General features: G+C 34.3%; 1 protein-coding gene across 2 annotated transcripts in view; it reads left to right on the plus strand.

Moving 5' to 3' along the window:
- The window catches only part of LOC118198061 (uncharacterized), an 81,517-nt gene that overhangs the window by 14,092 nt on the left and 50,278 nt on the right, over positions 1 to 17,147 (plus strand). The window contains exon 1 of one of the 2 annotated variants that reach the window (XM_085817596.1): positions 11,973 to 12,222. The exons of the other annotated variant lie outside the window; for it this stretch is intronic. Within the exon in view, the coding sequence (XP_085673722.1) occupies positions 12,065 to 12,222 (158 nt within the window). The 5' untranslated portion in view covers positions 11,973 to 12,064. Of the gene's footprint in view, positions 1 to 11,972; positions 12,223 to 17,147 lie in introns of those variants that run through there. 2 annotated transcript variants of the gene reach the window in all.

The following is a 17,147-nucleotide window of genomic DNA, read 5'->3' on the forward strand; positions in this document are numbered from 1 at the left end:
TATTTAAATAAATTAAATAATAAAGAATCTGCAGTAATGTATATAACGGGTGGCCATAATTAAACTGACAGTGCTCACAGTGTTCTGTAGCGCGATCTATTTGCGAGAATGACGCCAGATTTTGTAGGAAGATTAAACAAGACGGGGGACAAAGGATTCCGCGAAAAAAAAATATTTCCAAAAGTCACCGCTAGGGGAAATTTTGGCGCTGTGTAATAGAAAATAGAATGTTAACAAACGCAAATCATTACGGAAATTACCTTTTACTTTGCATTCAAATGAGATCCAATCTGGCTTCCGTTGTTGTGGACCACATATTGCATTCTGCGCACAGTATGCAAAACAGCAGAAAGTAACATGTCTGCAGGAATCTCCCGTACAGTCCGTGATATGTTATCCTTCAACGTAGCCAGGTCCTGGACCACTCCTTGATAGACCTTGGACTTAAGGTAACCCCATAGCCAGAAGTCGCATGGGGTAAGATCAGGCGACCGAGGTGGCCATGCAGTTGGAAAGTAGCGGCTAATGACTCTTTCTGTTGTGAATTTCTGTCGTAGCATCTGTTGCACCCATACAGCAACGTGTGGAGGGGCTCCATCTTGCATGAAAATGATTTCCCCCAGGCATTGTTGTCTTTACTGAAGTGCCGGAATGACAAAGCTGTTTAACGTGTGGCGATATTTCTTTACGGTAACAGAAAAGGTTTCCGGTCCTGCCGGGGTAATGTTCTCATAGAAGAATGGACCTACGAGAAATTCCGCTGTGAACCCACACCAAACAGTTACCTTTGGTGAATGTAAGGAAACTGCTGTGACTGCATATGGTGATTTGTCATTCCAAATTCGGTAGTTCTGGATATTCACAGTTCTATTCAGGTAAAAGTGAGCCTCGTCTCCCCATAAGATTTTCCACAGCCAAGCATCATCCACCTCCATTCTGCAGAGTCGTAGCTAGGGTTTTCAGTCGTAGCTAGGGTAGCTAGGGTCGTAGCTAGGGTTTTTCAGCGCCCAGGGACAACTGATGATTCCGCGCCCCCTACTGCTTGCCAAGGATGGAAAACATTTAACTCTACAATGTCGTAACATCAGTTTGGCGCCCCTTGGATTCTGCGCCCGGGGACAGATGCCCCCCTTGCCCTCCTTTAGCTACGCCCCTGACATTCTGGCAAGAAAGGTGAGAGTAAAAGTCGATCGCTTATCATGGTCGGGGTACAGTAACTCCTGTGCACGGCTGATCTTGTACGGATAGAAGTTGATAATCTTTCGTAAGATTTTCCATACCGTACTGTAAGGCCTTTTTTGAGACCACGTGTAGGATCTTTATGAATAATAAGTATTATTATGATGGATTTTTGAAAATTGCCACTGGTAAAACTAGAAGTAAAAATATGATTGTGGCTCCTGAGATAATGGGTGATAAAATAGAATTAAATAAGAAAATTCTAACTGATACCCTTGATTTAGGTATATGCGAAAATTTAGATGGTTTTAGAGCCATGTTGGAGAATGTTTCCACAATGGACCCAGATTTCAAGCAAGAGGAGGTCTTGTGGGCAGTGCAGGAACTCCGCAGTAAAAGTACTCCAGGGCCAGATGGCATTCATGCTGTTTTTATAAAGGTTTTTTACAGTTTTTATCCTGAATTTATACACCTTCTTTTTAGCAAATGTTTTAAATTATGTATTTTTCCAGATGCCTGGAAGATGGGAAGACTTATAATGATTCCAAAGCCGAATGGGATAAAACGTCCTATTGTACTTTTGGACTTTTTTGGGAAAATATTGGATAAAATATTGGCAAACAGAATATTGTATTGGGTTTTGAAGGAAAATAAGATAAGCCCAAACCAACATGGCTTTATTCCTTGCCACAACAGCGATACTGCTTTGTATGAAGTTACTAATTATATAATAGAGAACAAGACTGATAAACATGTTGTTGCTTTATCGCTTGATATTTCATCGGCTTTTGACTCGATAAGCTGGTCTTCCCTGTTGTTGACTTTGTTTGATTTGCAGATTCCGGGCAATATAATTAGAATATACAAGACGTATTTTGAAAACAGGAAAATATTGTTTAACGATATTAGCCTGGATGACAGGGATGATGCTGAGATGGAAATTTTTAAGGGCTGCCCGCAGGGTTCCTGTAGCGCACCCCTGTTCTGGAACTTGATCATAAATAAATTGCTTAAATCTGACTTTCCTGAAGATGTTAAGGTTGTAGCATATGCCGATGATATTCTTGTTCTATTAAAAGAAGACTCTCTGGAAAAGCTAGAAAGATTGTTTCAGAAGACTATTTTATATCTTGAAAAATGGAGGAAAGATGAAGGTCTCAAATTTTGTCTGGAAAAAACCAATGCTTTATTCTTTCCTCGGGGCGGCAGGAAATGTAGAACTCCTCAATTAAGATTCAATGGATCAAGGATTAAATTTGTTGGTGATTTGAAATATTTGGGAGTTATCCTTGATTCCAAACTTACATTTGCTGAACATTTTAAAGCTGTGCAGAGGAGGACAAATGAAATTTTAACTTTTTATAAGCGTTCATTTTCTGCGTATACCCTGAACATGAAGAGTAATATAATTCGAGAAATTTATAAAAATGTCATTGTTCCCATTATTATGTATGGCATAGGATCATGGGGTTCCAGGGCAGGGGAACTTTGCAGAATACGCTTGAAATTGAATGTTATTCAAAGGAGCTGGTGCTTGGCAATGACGCGTAGTTTCAGGACGGTCTCCACTGAAGTTTTATGCATCCTGGCCGGCACTCCGCCTCTCTCAATTCTTTATAATATGTATTACGATAAGTTTCTTCTTAGAAATAGCAATATTGACTTTAAATTTTATGGTGATACATTGGTAACTAGACATGTATTCGAGAAATTTAACAGATTACTTATACATCCTTCTTGTAATATTATTTGTGATTTTGACAAAGATTTCCCTAAAGTTGGAATGTTTGATATTTATACAGATGGTTCGGGGATAGACGGGAAAATTGGAGCCGCTTTTGCAATATTTTATTATGGCACTGAAATTCACTATGAATGTTATAGGATGAATCATTATAACTCTGTGTATCAGGCTGAATGTTGTGCTCTCGAGAAGGCATTAACTTATATTAAGTCTAGAACTACTTGTTTTTCTACTGTTGATGTGTATAGTGATTGTCTTTCTCTGCTGCAGGCTCTATCTCGTCCTGTCCCCACAAATTTCACTATTTTTAACATAAAGGAATTATATAAATATATTTGTGGAAATGCCACTATTAAATTACACTGGATAAAGGCCCATGCGGGTTTTGTCGGTAATGAGAGAGCGGACGTGTTGGCCAAGGAGGCTGCTATGTCTGACTTGACCGACTTTATTGAGATTCCAGGATCAAAAAGGATCGCCAGTGGAGTTATGTTGGAGGACTGCTTAAAGAAATGGAATAGCATGTGGTCTATGTCTGAGAGAAATAAAGATAATTTACAGCAAATACGGATTAAGAAACATATGTCGCTCTACGATAATATCGATGTAAATCAATTTCTCTCTGGTCATGGCAGATTCCCTACTTATTTGAAAAAATTTGGTCTACAGGAGTCGGACTTGCGTCCCAAGTGTGAAGTCCCTGCTGATGCAAATCATTTCTTTTACTATTGTGATATATTTAAGGACTTGAGAAATTTACACGGAATAATAGATAGGCATGATATGGATATGAGAAAATATGCTAAATACGCGGAGGCCGTTCTGGGCTACATGAATGCAAATAGAAATGAATGTGGTATTTTAATTTGATATTTCTTTTAACTTTATATGTACATTTTGAATTTTATTATAAATGATTTTATTGGAAACTTTGGATTTTAACATTGTATAAGAGTTTTTTGTGTTTTAATAATTATGGATTTTTCTGATTTTATAATTCATTGACTTTGTACTGTTCTATGAATTTACATTGTAATTTTAATATTTTGAATTTGACGTTTGGAATGTATATGGAGGGAGTAATCTTGGTTTTGTGTTTGGATGGTGAAGTTTTGTTTTGGATTCTGAAAATTTTAATTGTGCTGTTTAGTTTATGTATTTTGTGTCATTGTAGGATACAATAAGTGCCTGTAAACATACGATCTGAATTTTGTTATAAACCCGAAAGAGTTTTGATTTTATTGTGTTGTGTCGTTTCTTACACACTTCTTTTAACAGGTAATTGTTAGGCAAATAATGTATTCAGATAGTGCTAGCTCATGGAGTGTTAACCAATGTATAACTAAATGCTTTAAACATGAAATCATCTCTGAGAGGAAAATTAACTATTCTTATACTATACTTAATGTTCAATGTCTATATTTTGAATTGATAATCTGTATAGTACTGCTGAGAACTAGTGTCTCAGCAGTCAAATCGGGGGTGGTCCTTCTGTCGGTTTAACTCGTGAATGGCTAGCTTCGGTTCTTAGGGAATTCCTCGTAGCGCGTTTGGTTTTGCCCTTCCTGAAAATTATTTTTGGGGGTGTGCTTTTATGTCTAAGTGTATGGTTTGATGTGTATGTTAATTGTATGTTTGAATTTTGTTGGATCTTCCTTCTCTTTTTGGTATATTACACTAACAACTTTTATTTTGATTTAGTTTTCTTTGGTTTTTCTCACTTTCCTTTTGTTTGAATGTTGTATCAGCTTTGTGACCATTTAAGGTCTGTACTTTTGATTTTCTTTGGTTTCTTTATCTTAACGTTTATGTAACCGGAATCAATCTTTGGTTTCCTGTGATTTAAATAATATCCCTGCTCGGGGATCATGTCCGGGCCGCTGGACGTCGTCGTTTGTGGATGGATGGAGGAGGGTCCTTATAACCATGAGGCAGCAATGCCAGGCGGGTGGACCTCTTCCTCTCTTATTACCGTACTGTAAGGCATATCCATATTCCATAAGGCATATCCATAATAAAAGGTAATTTTATTTCGTATTGATTTGCATTTGTTAACACTCTATTTTCTATTACACAGCGCCAAATATTCCCCTATTGGTGACTTTTGGAACTAATTTTTTTTCGCGGAATCCTTCGTCCCCCGTCTTGTTTAATCTTCCTACAAAATGTGGCGTCATTCTCGCAAATAGATCGCGCTACAGAACACTGTGAGCACTGTCAGTTTAATTATGGCCACCCGGTATATTTCTCGCATTGTGAAAAACAACGTTACCTAGCGCCATCAAATTTTGAATAACGTAGTCCTGTACCCATATATGGGCACCTGGAAGCCCGCATTTTGAATTTCGAGTTTGTTTTATTATCTGTTTCCTATTCCGTGTAACTTTAATAAATTTTTTGATTAAAAAACTCAATCATCTCAAGGCTAGCAGTGGCAACATTGTACGGAATAAAACATTTTTATCTCCAGCGCGCGAGGTCTGTTAGAAATTCTAAAGATATGATGTTTTTAAATGTTTTTAGCCCAAATGCTTTCGAACCGTGTATGCATGTGGAAATGAAAAAACAGCCACTTTTCGCTTAGTATAAAATTTCAAAGATTTTAGGATCCCCCCCCTCCCTTAAATATTCTTCTTTGAGTTTTGACTTGTCGAAATTCGATTGTATAATTGTCATATGGTTTAAAATAAATGAGAAAGTACACGAGAAATTAAAAAAAAAATTACACTTCTTTTGTTTTCAAAATTAAAACAAAATATTAACGAGAAAAGTCGGAAAAAGTTGTTATGCGTAAATTATTTCTTTGAACAATATAAAAGTACAGGGTGATTATAATTAAAGTTTAAGTTTCAAAACGCTATAAAAAAAGAACCACTCATGAAACTGATGTCAAATTTGAAAGGAACATTATTGAAGAAGGCGGAAAGCGTATGGTAGAAGAAAAAATTTAGTTTCAAAAGTTAGCAACAGATAGCGCTGCAAGCGGAAGAAGACGTAAATTAAAATGTTAGTTAAATTTCAGTGTTATAAAGCCGCCAGGTACCAGGCTATTCCTCATTTCGCGTCTCAGACGTTCGCCATGGGTGTTTCACTGCAGGACCGCGCTCTGCTGGTAAAGCTGTATTACAAGAATGATGATTGTTCAAGAGTAGCTCTGCAAAAATTCAGGACACTGAAGGGTATGAAAGAAGGCGTTGGTCCAATGAGTGTCGTAGGTCTAAAGAAAATGATGCAAAAATTCGAAATGACAGGTTCGTTTGATGTGCAATCTGGTAGAGGGAGAAAACGAGTGCATTCGACGGTAGTTGAAGAAGTGGCCACAGCATTACAGGAGGGGTCGGCCAGTGCTGTGCAACCGTGCAGTGCACGAGGAATTACCCGAACATTGGACAGGCCTACGAGCACGGTGCTGAAAATTGTACGAAACATCCTGCAATGCTATCCGTACAAAATTGGCCATGTGCAGGAGTTGCTTCCGTCTGACCTGACAGCTAGGGAGACGTTTGCGTTAGTATTCCTGGCTCGCATGGAAGTGGATAATGAATGGCCGTGGAAAATTTTGTGGACAGATGAAGCCCATTTCCATCTGACAGGATACGTGAACACCCAGAATTGTCGAATATGGGCAACAGAAAAATCCACTGGCAACGCACCCCGTACCATTTCATCCTGAAAAGGTCACGGTATGGTGTGGCTTTACGGCATCATTCATCCTACAACCATATCTTTTCGAGCAGACGGGTGCTTCCGGTCCTGTTACCGCAACCGTCACTGGTCAGAGGTATGCGTCTCTTTTGCGCAGCCACGTGATTCCAGCTCTGCAACAGCGTGGATGTGTGGATGAAATCATTTTTATGCAAGATGGCGCTCCTCCGCACATTGCACATCCCGTGAAGCAGCTGCTGAGGCGCCATTTCTGAAATGCTCGAATTATCAGCCGTCATTTCCCTACAGCCTGGCCGTCCCGATCGCCTGATCTTACTCCGTGTGATTTCTGGCTGTGGGGATATCTGAAGGATGTTGTGTTCCGTGCTCCATTTGCAAATTTAGCGGAATTAAAGGCACGCATTTCGCAAGACATTCTGAACATCACCCCGGAGACACTGCGATCCGTTGTGGAACATGCTGTTTGCCGCTTTCAACATGTTGCACACAACGGTGGACACCATATTGAACATGTTTTGCGCCAGTCTCGCGACAGTTCCGAACTTCTTTGATGAATGGTTCTTATGCGGTATGTCGCCGCAAATCTCTTGAAACCGATTTGTCCCTTTCGATGTGATATGTACAGTCATGCAAATAAAATTATTCAACAATTCTAATTTGTCAATGCGTTTTAATGTGTAACTTTCACCTTAGCCGTTGTTTGACGAATCATTTCTAGTTTCTAGTCGTGATTCTGCCGCTTACAGCGCCATCTGTTGCTACCTTTTGAAACTAAATTTTTTCTTCTGCCATACGCTTTCCGCCTTCTTCAATAACATTCCTTTCAAATTTCACATCATTTTCATCAGTGGTTCTTTTTTTATAGCGTTTTGAAACTTAAACTTTAATTATAATCACCCTGTATATGAATCTAAAAAAAAAAAAAAAAAAAGAAAAGGAAAAAGAAAAAATCTGAAAGGTTTCAGATTTTAAATTACGTCCAAAGTCGCGTTTTTTTAACGTTTTGTGTGTTCCCTTATTTATTAAATATCATGTTCTTTGCACTTAAACCATAAAACTCAGTTCAGTAGCAATGCCGCAAAATAATTTTAAAATGAACCTATCTTTAGAATTTCCGGTACACAGTTCCGTGCCCGCTGAAGCTAAAAAGTTTTTAATTTTACCCCCTAGAGTGTTGCCGTTGCTCGCTTTTAAATTTTGAGTTTGTTACTCCAAAATTCGTTAAAGTTTTACAAAATATAAAACCGATAATAAAACAAATTATAAATTTCAAATTTGGTCTTCCACATGCCCATATTCGTAGGAGGATTACGTCATGCAAAATTCGATGGCTCTATGTACCGTTGTTTTATCCCAATGGAAGAACTATACATACATTTATGCAGATTTTTCAATATTTAATTTTTTCAAATATAATGCAGAACTATAACATTTGGTGGCAACAGTTTGAAAAGTGAAACGGACATTTATAGTGATTCAACGCAAAATCGCAAAACGAAAACAATAGTCCTTCAGGGACAAAGCCCCTTTGGACTAATTAATTTTTTCAGAAAACAAAATTTCAACATTATTAATTAAAAATTTAATTTTCTCTGGTCTCTTTTCAAATCTCTGCACAGAGCCTCAGATTTCAAACAAAAGACAATTAATATACCGAATAAATGGAATAGATTTAAAATGAAACAGATTACCTTACATTCACATTACATCTAAATAGAAATTATTTACTTCATTGATGACTGAAAAGGGCTCCTCTTCAGGAAAGCAACAATGGAAGAAGACAATAAAGCAAGAATGTAATCAGAAAAATTCCTCTTCATTTTTTGGAACAGAGGTACGGGAAGAAGGACAAATGAATAAGTAAAAATATACAAAGAGACAACTGCTAAAGATACTATAAAAACAAGAAGCCGGGAGGATAAGATAATAAAAAAAATGCAAATATTAAAAGTCTGCTAGCTCTTTGGAGAAAAACCGTATCAGAAATATTCAGCAAATATTCTGGTGAATGTGGATTGCTTTGGAAACAATCTAGTTCATCAACTAAAGATGTATTTCCAAATTATTATTAAAAATTTCCTTAATTATCGAAAAGACACTTTTGGAGAACTTATATGGAATGCAACACGTTAACTACCAGATTACTATTTTGTTTAAATATTTTTTTCATATAAAAAGGCATAGATTACAAAATAAAATATAAATTTTGCAAGATTTTAGGACTCCCCCCTTAAATATTCTTTTTTGAGTTTCGACTCTAAATTCGAATGTATAATTGTCATATGGTTTAAAATAAATGAGAAAGTACATGAGAAATTATATATATATAAAAAAAAAAAAAAAAAAAAAAAAAAAAAAAAAACCACTGCTTTTGTTTTCAAAATTAAAACAAAATATGAAGAAAAAAGTCGGAAAAAATTGTTAGGCGTAAATTATTTCTTTGAACAATATAAAAGTAAATGAATGAAGAAAAAAAAAGATTGGTTTCTTATTTCTTGTGGTCCTGCATTGGAGTCCAGCTCTTTTAATTAAAAAAATTAAGCCCTCTCTTATGTAGACGCCAACCCAAAAACTGTATTATATTTTCACCGTCGTTTGTGTAATGCTCAAAATCACTTAAATGAACTACAGTACAAAGTCTTTAATCCGGAGTCGTCGGGATTTCGGCAATTCCGAATTATCGATTTTTCCGGATTATAGATCATCAGTTTAAATCTGGTAAATGGCATGCAGAAATTATAAAATTAAAAATATGAAAACGTAATTTATGAAATAAAGAGCAATTATGATCTAAAGGCTATCAAATTTTACAAAAAAAGCTTAATATTTATTTGTTTACTTTATTAAGCATTTCTTTCAATGCGTGCATGCATAAAGCATACATTACGCATAGTCGAAATTAGAAAATTGCAACCAGAAAACTATTTGATGTGTATTCGTGATATTTATAATGACGAGGAATTTGATTTAAATCATATCAAAGACGGAGTACATCGAGATGAAATACTCCATTTAGTAAGGAATTATAAGCCGAATAAAATAAAAACATCTGCCCTGAAGATGAGAATAGTGCTGACAGATGAACTTCCAGTTAATTGCGCGCAGCGACGTCCCCCTCCCTGCGCAGAGCAGAAAAAACAACATAAAAGTAAAAGCAGATTTCGGAATGGTTAGAGAAACAAATCACCTCTCTGTCACTTTCTTCATGCCTTTATCCATTTTTTTGGAGCAATACCACTTTTTGTTTAATGGACATCGAAACATGCTTTCGCTTTGTAGATCCTTTGGTAGCTCTAGAATTGAAACTTTTTTGACATAATCGAAAGTTCAAGCTTACTTTTTATAAAATTGCTGTAACAGTCTGAAAAATATAATAAGCCGGATCCAATTAGAAGGTTAAGGAACAACGCAATCTGCAACATTAACTGAAATAGATAATTTTACCCTAGCTTATGCCTTCGGTTATACATCAAACGCGCATGCGTAAAGGTATTATGCGCATGCGTAAACACATTAAAGTTTGTAGCTTTGAAGTCCGGATTATAGATAATTTCGGATTATGGACGTCTGGATTAAAGACTTTATACTGTATAAATTTTCTAGATGATTGAATACGATAATCTTAATTCTAAAAACTTTTTATTCAATTAAATGTGGCTTAAAACTAGCATTGCTAACCCCAAATTCCAACACTATGTTTTATTAATATTAAAATTAAAAACCGGCTTTGCCGTTGAACAAGAGGGTGGAAAAAAACCTTTGAAAGCTTAGCTTTCAGATTTTGTATTACTCCCAACTGGGCGTTTTTTTAACGTTTTGTGTGTTACTTTTATTTATTAAATATCATATTCTTCGCACTTAAACCATAAAATTTAATTCAACAGCAATATCACAAAATATTTAACACCATATCTTTAGAATTTCCGATACACAGTCTCGCGCGCTGGTGATAAGATTTTTTTTTTCCCGTAGAGTGTTGCCGTTGCTGGCTTTCAAATCGTTGAATTTCTTAATCAAAAACTCATAAGTGCTCTACAAAATATGCTATAGGTAATAAAACAAAAACCAAATGTGGGCCTCTATGCTCTTATTCTGGTGGAGACGTACGTTATTCAAAATTTAATAATTTTAGGTACCGTTGTTTTATAACAATCCTAGAAACATACATACACTCAAGCAGATTCTTCATTATTTAATTTCTTATATAATGCAGAGCTCTAATATTTGGTAGCAACAATTTAAAAAGTGATTCACCATTTATAGTGAATCAACGCAAAATGCCAAAACGAAATTAATATACCTTCTGGGCAAATTGCCTCTTTGGGCTAAAAATGTATTGAAAATCATAAGAAAAGAAGTAGTCAAGTTTAAATACATATATTGATTACTTTACAAACTATAATAATATCTTTTTCGATTTGTTCTTTCAAAATAAAATTAGTGAATATATTTTTGATTAAACTAATTGTATTGAATAATCTTAATTTATTATCCTTCTTTTTTTAAAAAATATCCTTCTAAATAACTGTGTTTTTTACGGATCCCCTGGCTGCCTACTGGTCCGCCAGCCGCTTATCCCATAGATTAGAAATATCATGTCCTGCCTTAACCAAGGCCCACTATCTATAGATAAGTAGATATCTAGTTGGCCTTGCCTTAACCCGCTTTTGGTTTTCACATGAAGCTTCTCAAGCATGTAGTGGTTGAGCGCTTTATTATATTCGATGCACTCAAGTGAACTTGCGTGCCAATTAGCTCGCTTTAAGCTCACTGGCAGTTTCTACGGAAAATGTGAAACAAAAACTAAATTAATGGTATGGATTATGTGTGCCGTAAACTTTCGCTATTAATGCCACTTAATTTCTAATTTTAAACTATAATGAAAAAGTACTGGAGAGAAAAAATTCATTAAAGGACTGGAAAGATGAAAACTTTGACTTGACTGTCTCGTAATATCCACCAAAAAAGGTAAAATTGGTAAATTGATTAACCTGAACACAAGACTGGTGTCTTTTTTCTGCATTTAGTTAGTAGCAAGATATACTTTCGGTCTCTCCCACCTAGTAGTTTTGTACGAAATTACAGCTCTTTTTTTCAGCATTATGTTTTAATACTTTTGTCAAAGCAAAAAATTGTTTAACCATTCTTTGGTCAAAGTCCGCCTTTAAAGTCAAATACCTGTGCAGAATATCACGAAAAAATTCAGGGAATTTTTTTGTAATGATTGCAGATCTTGAAGCTACGATGCAATCTTTCTTAAAATCAGGAATTTTAAATGTGGTAACTACTATTACTGTGACAGAAAGAAAAAAATCGCAAATTTGTGTACATTCTTTTTTTGGCATTGATCTTTAATATTATTTTAGAAGAAAAACAACTGGTACTTCCTCGGCTAGATAGATGTGAATCGATTTTTGTTATTAATCTAATGGGATATTATAATCGGCCCGCTGCTCATTTCTGAACGAGTTCGGTATGGCTACTGTTAATGATACAACGCTTGAATTTTTTACTAAAGCAACGCCGGCACAATGGTCATATGTGTTTTCAAAATATAAGGAAGCTTTGAAAGCAAAAGCAGCTCGTCGTACGAAGAAAGGAGGTCCAGATGAGCTAATACGAATGGACGCATGGTATGTCATAACTTTTGTTTACATGTTAAATATCTGGTTCTCTCTAAACTATTAAAGAGTGTCTTTTAGGAGTTATGACAGATCTTTAAGCAATCATAGCTGTTCAGATTGCAGTTTCATGCGTTTAATCCCTCCCTCCGCCATGCCCTTGTAAAAGCGATTATTGCTTATTTTACTATGTCATTTTACTCATACTTATTTTTTTTTTTAGTAATTTTTTCTTGTTTAATGTTATTGCATTATTTTTTAGCATTTTAGATTAATAAATGTTTCTTGATATTCATTAAGTTGTATTATATCTTTTCTTCCTTGCTACCTTCACTGGGTAAGTTTTTAAAATAATCGTTTTCAGTTTCTGCCCATATTGTATTGTTCTGAAATTTATTGAAAAGATTTTAATTTTATCGGTATATGTTTTATTTGCATATATATATAAACAATTTTTTAATTTTATGCCATATTGTGAATTTGAAAAATTTTTACTTTTTAGATTGACATCTAGTAATTGCATTTAAGAATGAAATTGCTTGCAATTTATTACTGCCTTTTCGTAGTGTTTAATTGTTGTATTAGTTTAAGATTATTGGCTACAGTACAAAATCGCCCACTTATTTGTTTGGCGCTTTTTACAGAGTAAGAAGAATTGGATTTTTGTCAATTTTCTTTGACTTTTTAAGTGAAAATAGATTGATGTGTACATGGATAAAGTCAAGAAAGTGCACAATGCCATTTTTGTGCAATTCTGGGATTTTTTTTAATTGAAAATAGGTCGATATGTACGTGGATACCGAGTATGTGCAATTCTTTGGGCGATTCTGCACTTTCCCCAGATTATTATTCGTTATATATTGTCACTTTAATTTCAAATCTTTGATGAGTATTCTTTGATTGAAAGTTTTAATGCTGCATGTAATTTTCTAATCTTTATATACATTTAATGAATTCAACCTTCTCCCCTATTTATATATTTTGTAGCATACAATGATATCAACTCCCTCTCATTTGCACTAGTTACAGAATTTATTTTACTAATGTTAATATGGTGCATTCTATATAAAAGGCTAATATATTAGAAGAGATTCTATGCTTATAAATTTTGTGAAGAGCAAAGTTAGCATAATAGTATCTGATGTCCTAAATGAAGAAATTTAATTACTTATGTACTCTTTCTCTATTAATATGGTGAAAAATTTCTTCGTTGATCATTATAAACTTCTACTTACTTTTAGTTGTTTATGAAGTTGTTGACGTAAAGAATATGACTGTTGGTGACTTTCAGTATTGTGTTCTTAGGAGTACTAGTCACATAGTCATATTTCTTAGGAAGACCAGGCATTATAAAGTCCTCCTTTATCACATTCCCCTCACATTCTGCATTGTCATCTAAAGTTAGGCATCTTAAAGAAGAGAACTGTGTGATGAGTTCAGAAAGACAGGGAGCAAGCGTAGCATTTTCATTGAATAAAACCTATCATATTTAATTATTTGTAGGGCTTAAATTCAGCCATGGCCCTACCAAGCCCAACTGTGATACAATTATAATTTCCCCTAAAATGCCTTCTTCTCTCAACAATAGCATGTCATCAATGAACTAGACTAATTCCCTAAAATTTTACGCATTTTAATATTTTCAAGTATATTTTTAAGGGCTAACTACCTTTCACCTATTTCCCAAACTGCCTTAGATGTTATTGGAGAAGTCAAATAACAAGAATCAGCATGTTTGACTTCAATAATCATTATTTGGCGTGTTATTATAACCTGTCTCAGATATATTGTAGCTACTAGATCTAAAAAAGCTGTAAGAAATTTTAATTTTCTCATAATTTTTATTACTAAAATAAATTTAACTTTTAATGTTATATTTTAGTTTGTCTTCATGAAAACATGAAATAATAGAATAAAATATATTGATGTAATAATTTTAATAATAGGGAAGGTGTGCAAAAAGTTAATCCTAATTAGAAGAAATCATTGCAGAGCTTGCACAAGGAACGTCTGATGCTGTTTTATAACAATGCGCTTTTGAGCTGTCAATGTCACAACCCTGTGGTTTTAATCACTTGTTTTTCATGGTATTTGGGATAATCTATTTTTAGAAGACACAGTAATGAGAAAATGTAGAGCTACTCAAATTGTTCTCCTTTGTTCAAGCAGAAAAACGTACCCATCATTCCTAAGTGGAGTATTATATGATTTCGAAATGGTTGGTTGATCTTTGGATTATGGTAACTTGGCAATTTTTTGACAACCAACTCTGCTACAGCAACCCTCTATTTTTTTTTCGCCGCCATTTTGTCTTCACGAAGTAAAGACATGTTTCGGTTGATCTTTACATTATGGTAACTTGGCGATTTTTTGGCGACCAACTCTCCTACAGCAACCCTCTATTTTTTTTTTCCCCGCCGCCATTTTGTCTTCACGAAGTAAAGACATGTTTCTTTTCTTTTTATCTACTGAACTTTTCTTCCAACAATCTACTAGCCGAATTACACTTATGCTAGAAATTTTATCAAACAAAACTCCTTAATCATGACAAATATTCACTGCAAAATTGGGAAAAAGTGCACAATACCATACTCCTTACGCGTTTTTCAAAATAACACATACATATAAACCATGTACACGCCGACTTATTTTTACTTAAAAAAACATCCCAGAATTGCACAAAAATGGCATTGCGCACACTCTTCACTATATCCATGTACACTGCTTTTTTCTCATAAATTAGAAAAAATTCACGAAAATACATGACAATTTTCTCAATCTTTAAACCCGGTAAAAAGAACATATTTGAAATTACCTGATCGCGAAAAAGTATTTACCCTTTACAAATATGAACATTTCCACATATAAAATAAATAAAATATCCAAAAACTTTTACCTCTAAATCATCTATTACATTATACACGTCACCAACGAATTCATACCGCAAGCATTACAAATACTTAGTATCAAATATTTAAATTATTTCCATGCACGTTTATTTCAACTTAAACGTATACCAAATTCCTACAAACATAAAATTCACAAAATAACTATCATTTCATTAAAATATAATTAAATTCAAAAACACTACTTAAAATATAAATGAGCACATACATTAAATTAATAAAAATTACCTTACAATCCTAATTACTTTAAACTAAATCATTGCTAATAACAATTTTCCCAATAATACCAAATTCCTTTCCACCTTGCATTTAAAACAATGCATAAAAATAATATCCTCAAATAATTAAAAATACTAACTTACCTAATCTTCTTCAGAACTTGATTACGTGGCGGATACACTTTTCTAATTCATTCAATAAAATTATTGAAAGATTTTTGCTGCGAATTTTTCCTCCATACTTCCTCCGCTAAATAAAAAGCAAACTTCTCTTTATCGCAATGCCTAAATACCCATCTCGAATTCACTTTAGGTAGGGCCATGGGATCCAAAAATTAAACAACACTGTTTCACACAACACAGAATAAAGCTAAATACAAAATTTCCACATTTTTTCCTGATTTCCCCCCTTTTCCGATTAAAGAACCGTAATTCGTCCATTAATATCACATGGCATATCCCATGATCTCTCATTTCCCTCACGCAAAATAATGCGTAATCGGAACTGAGTACTGCTCACATTATTACGAAAGTCCCAGGTAGTAACCTTTATCGCCTCCAAAATGTCGCCAAACTACCAGTTACCATATTGTAAAGATCAACCCATGTTTCTTTTCTTTTTATTTACTGAACACTTTTTCCAACAATCTACTAGCCGAATTACACTTATGCTAGAAATTTTATGTAACAAAACTTCTTAATCATGACAAATATTAACTGCAAAATTGGGAAAAAGTGCACAATCGCAAACTCCTTGCGCGTTTTTCAGAATAGCCCATACACATAAACCAAGTACACGTCTACTTATTTTCACTTAAAAAAACATCCTAGAATTGCACAAAAATGGCATTGCGCACACTCTTTACCATATCCATGTACACTGCTTTTTTCTCATAAATTAGAAAAATTTCACGAAAATGCATGAAAATTTTGTGAATCTTTAAATCCGGTAAAAAGAACATATATGAAATTACCTGATCGCGAAAAAGTATATACCCTTTCCAAAGATGAACATTTCCACGTATAAAATAAATAAAATATCCAAAAACTTTTACCTCTAAATTATCTACAGTCAAAAGTCGTTAATCCGGACTCGTTGGGACTTCGGAGACAGATTATCGATTTTTCCGGATTATAGATCATCAGTTTAAATCTGGTAAGATGGCATGCAGAAATTATAAAATTAAAAATATGAAACCGTAATTTATGAAATAAAGAACAATTATGATCTAAAGGGTATCAAAATTTAAAAAAAAAAAGCTTAATATTTATTTGTTTACTTTATTAAACATTTCTTTCAGTGTAAGTTGTCTTAGTTGCTTTGTTTTTTATGTGATAATACATTCTCTTTAATTCTATAAACAGACATCATTTCTTGTTCAGTTACAAAGTTCCGCTGTTCAAGTCCTATAATTGCTGTGTCTACCGACTAATTTGTCAATCGAAATTTTTTCGTTTTCAATAACCTCTGTTACTTTCTTCGTTATCGGAAACGAATTATAATGACGAGGAATTTGATTAAAATCATATCAAAGACGGAGTACATCGAGATGAAATACTACATTTAGTAAGGAATTATAAGCCAAATAAAATAAAAACATCTGCTCTGAAGATAAGGATAGTGCTGACAGATCAACATCGAATTCATTGTGCGCCACTGCGTTAAAGATAAACAAAGTTTAGATAAACGTTAAAGTTTAGATAAACAAAGGATATGCATATCCACTTTTTGTTTAATGGACTTCAAAACATACTTTTGCTTTGTTGATCCTTTACATATAAGTAAATATATATCAGAAATTCTATTTGACAT

This window comes from Stegodyphus dumicola, chromosome 5, assembly GCF_044657685.1.
Source record: "Stegodyphus dumicola isolate Sdum_Otavi_A_Nest chromosome 5, ASM4465768v1".
Classification (NCBI taxonomy): domain Eukaryota; kingdom Metazoa; phylum Arthropoda; class Arachnida; order Araneae; family Eresidae; genus Stegodyphus; species Stegodyphus dumicola.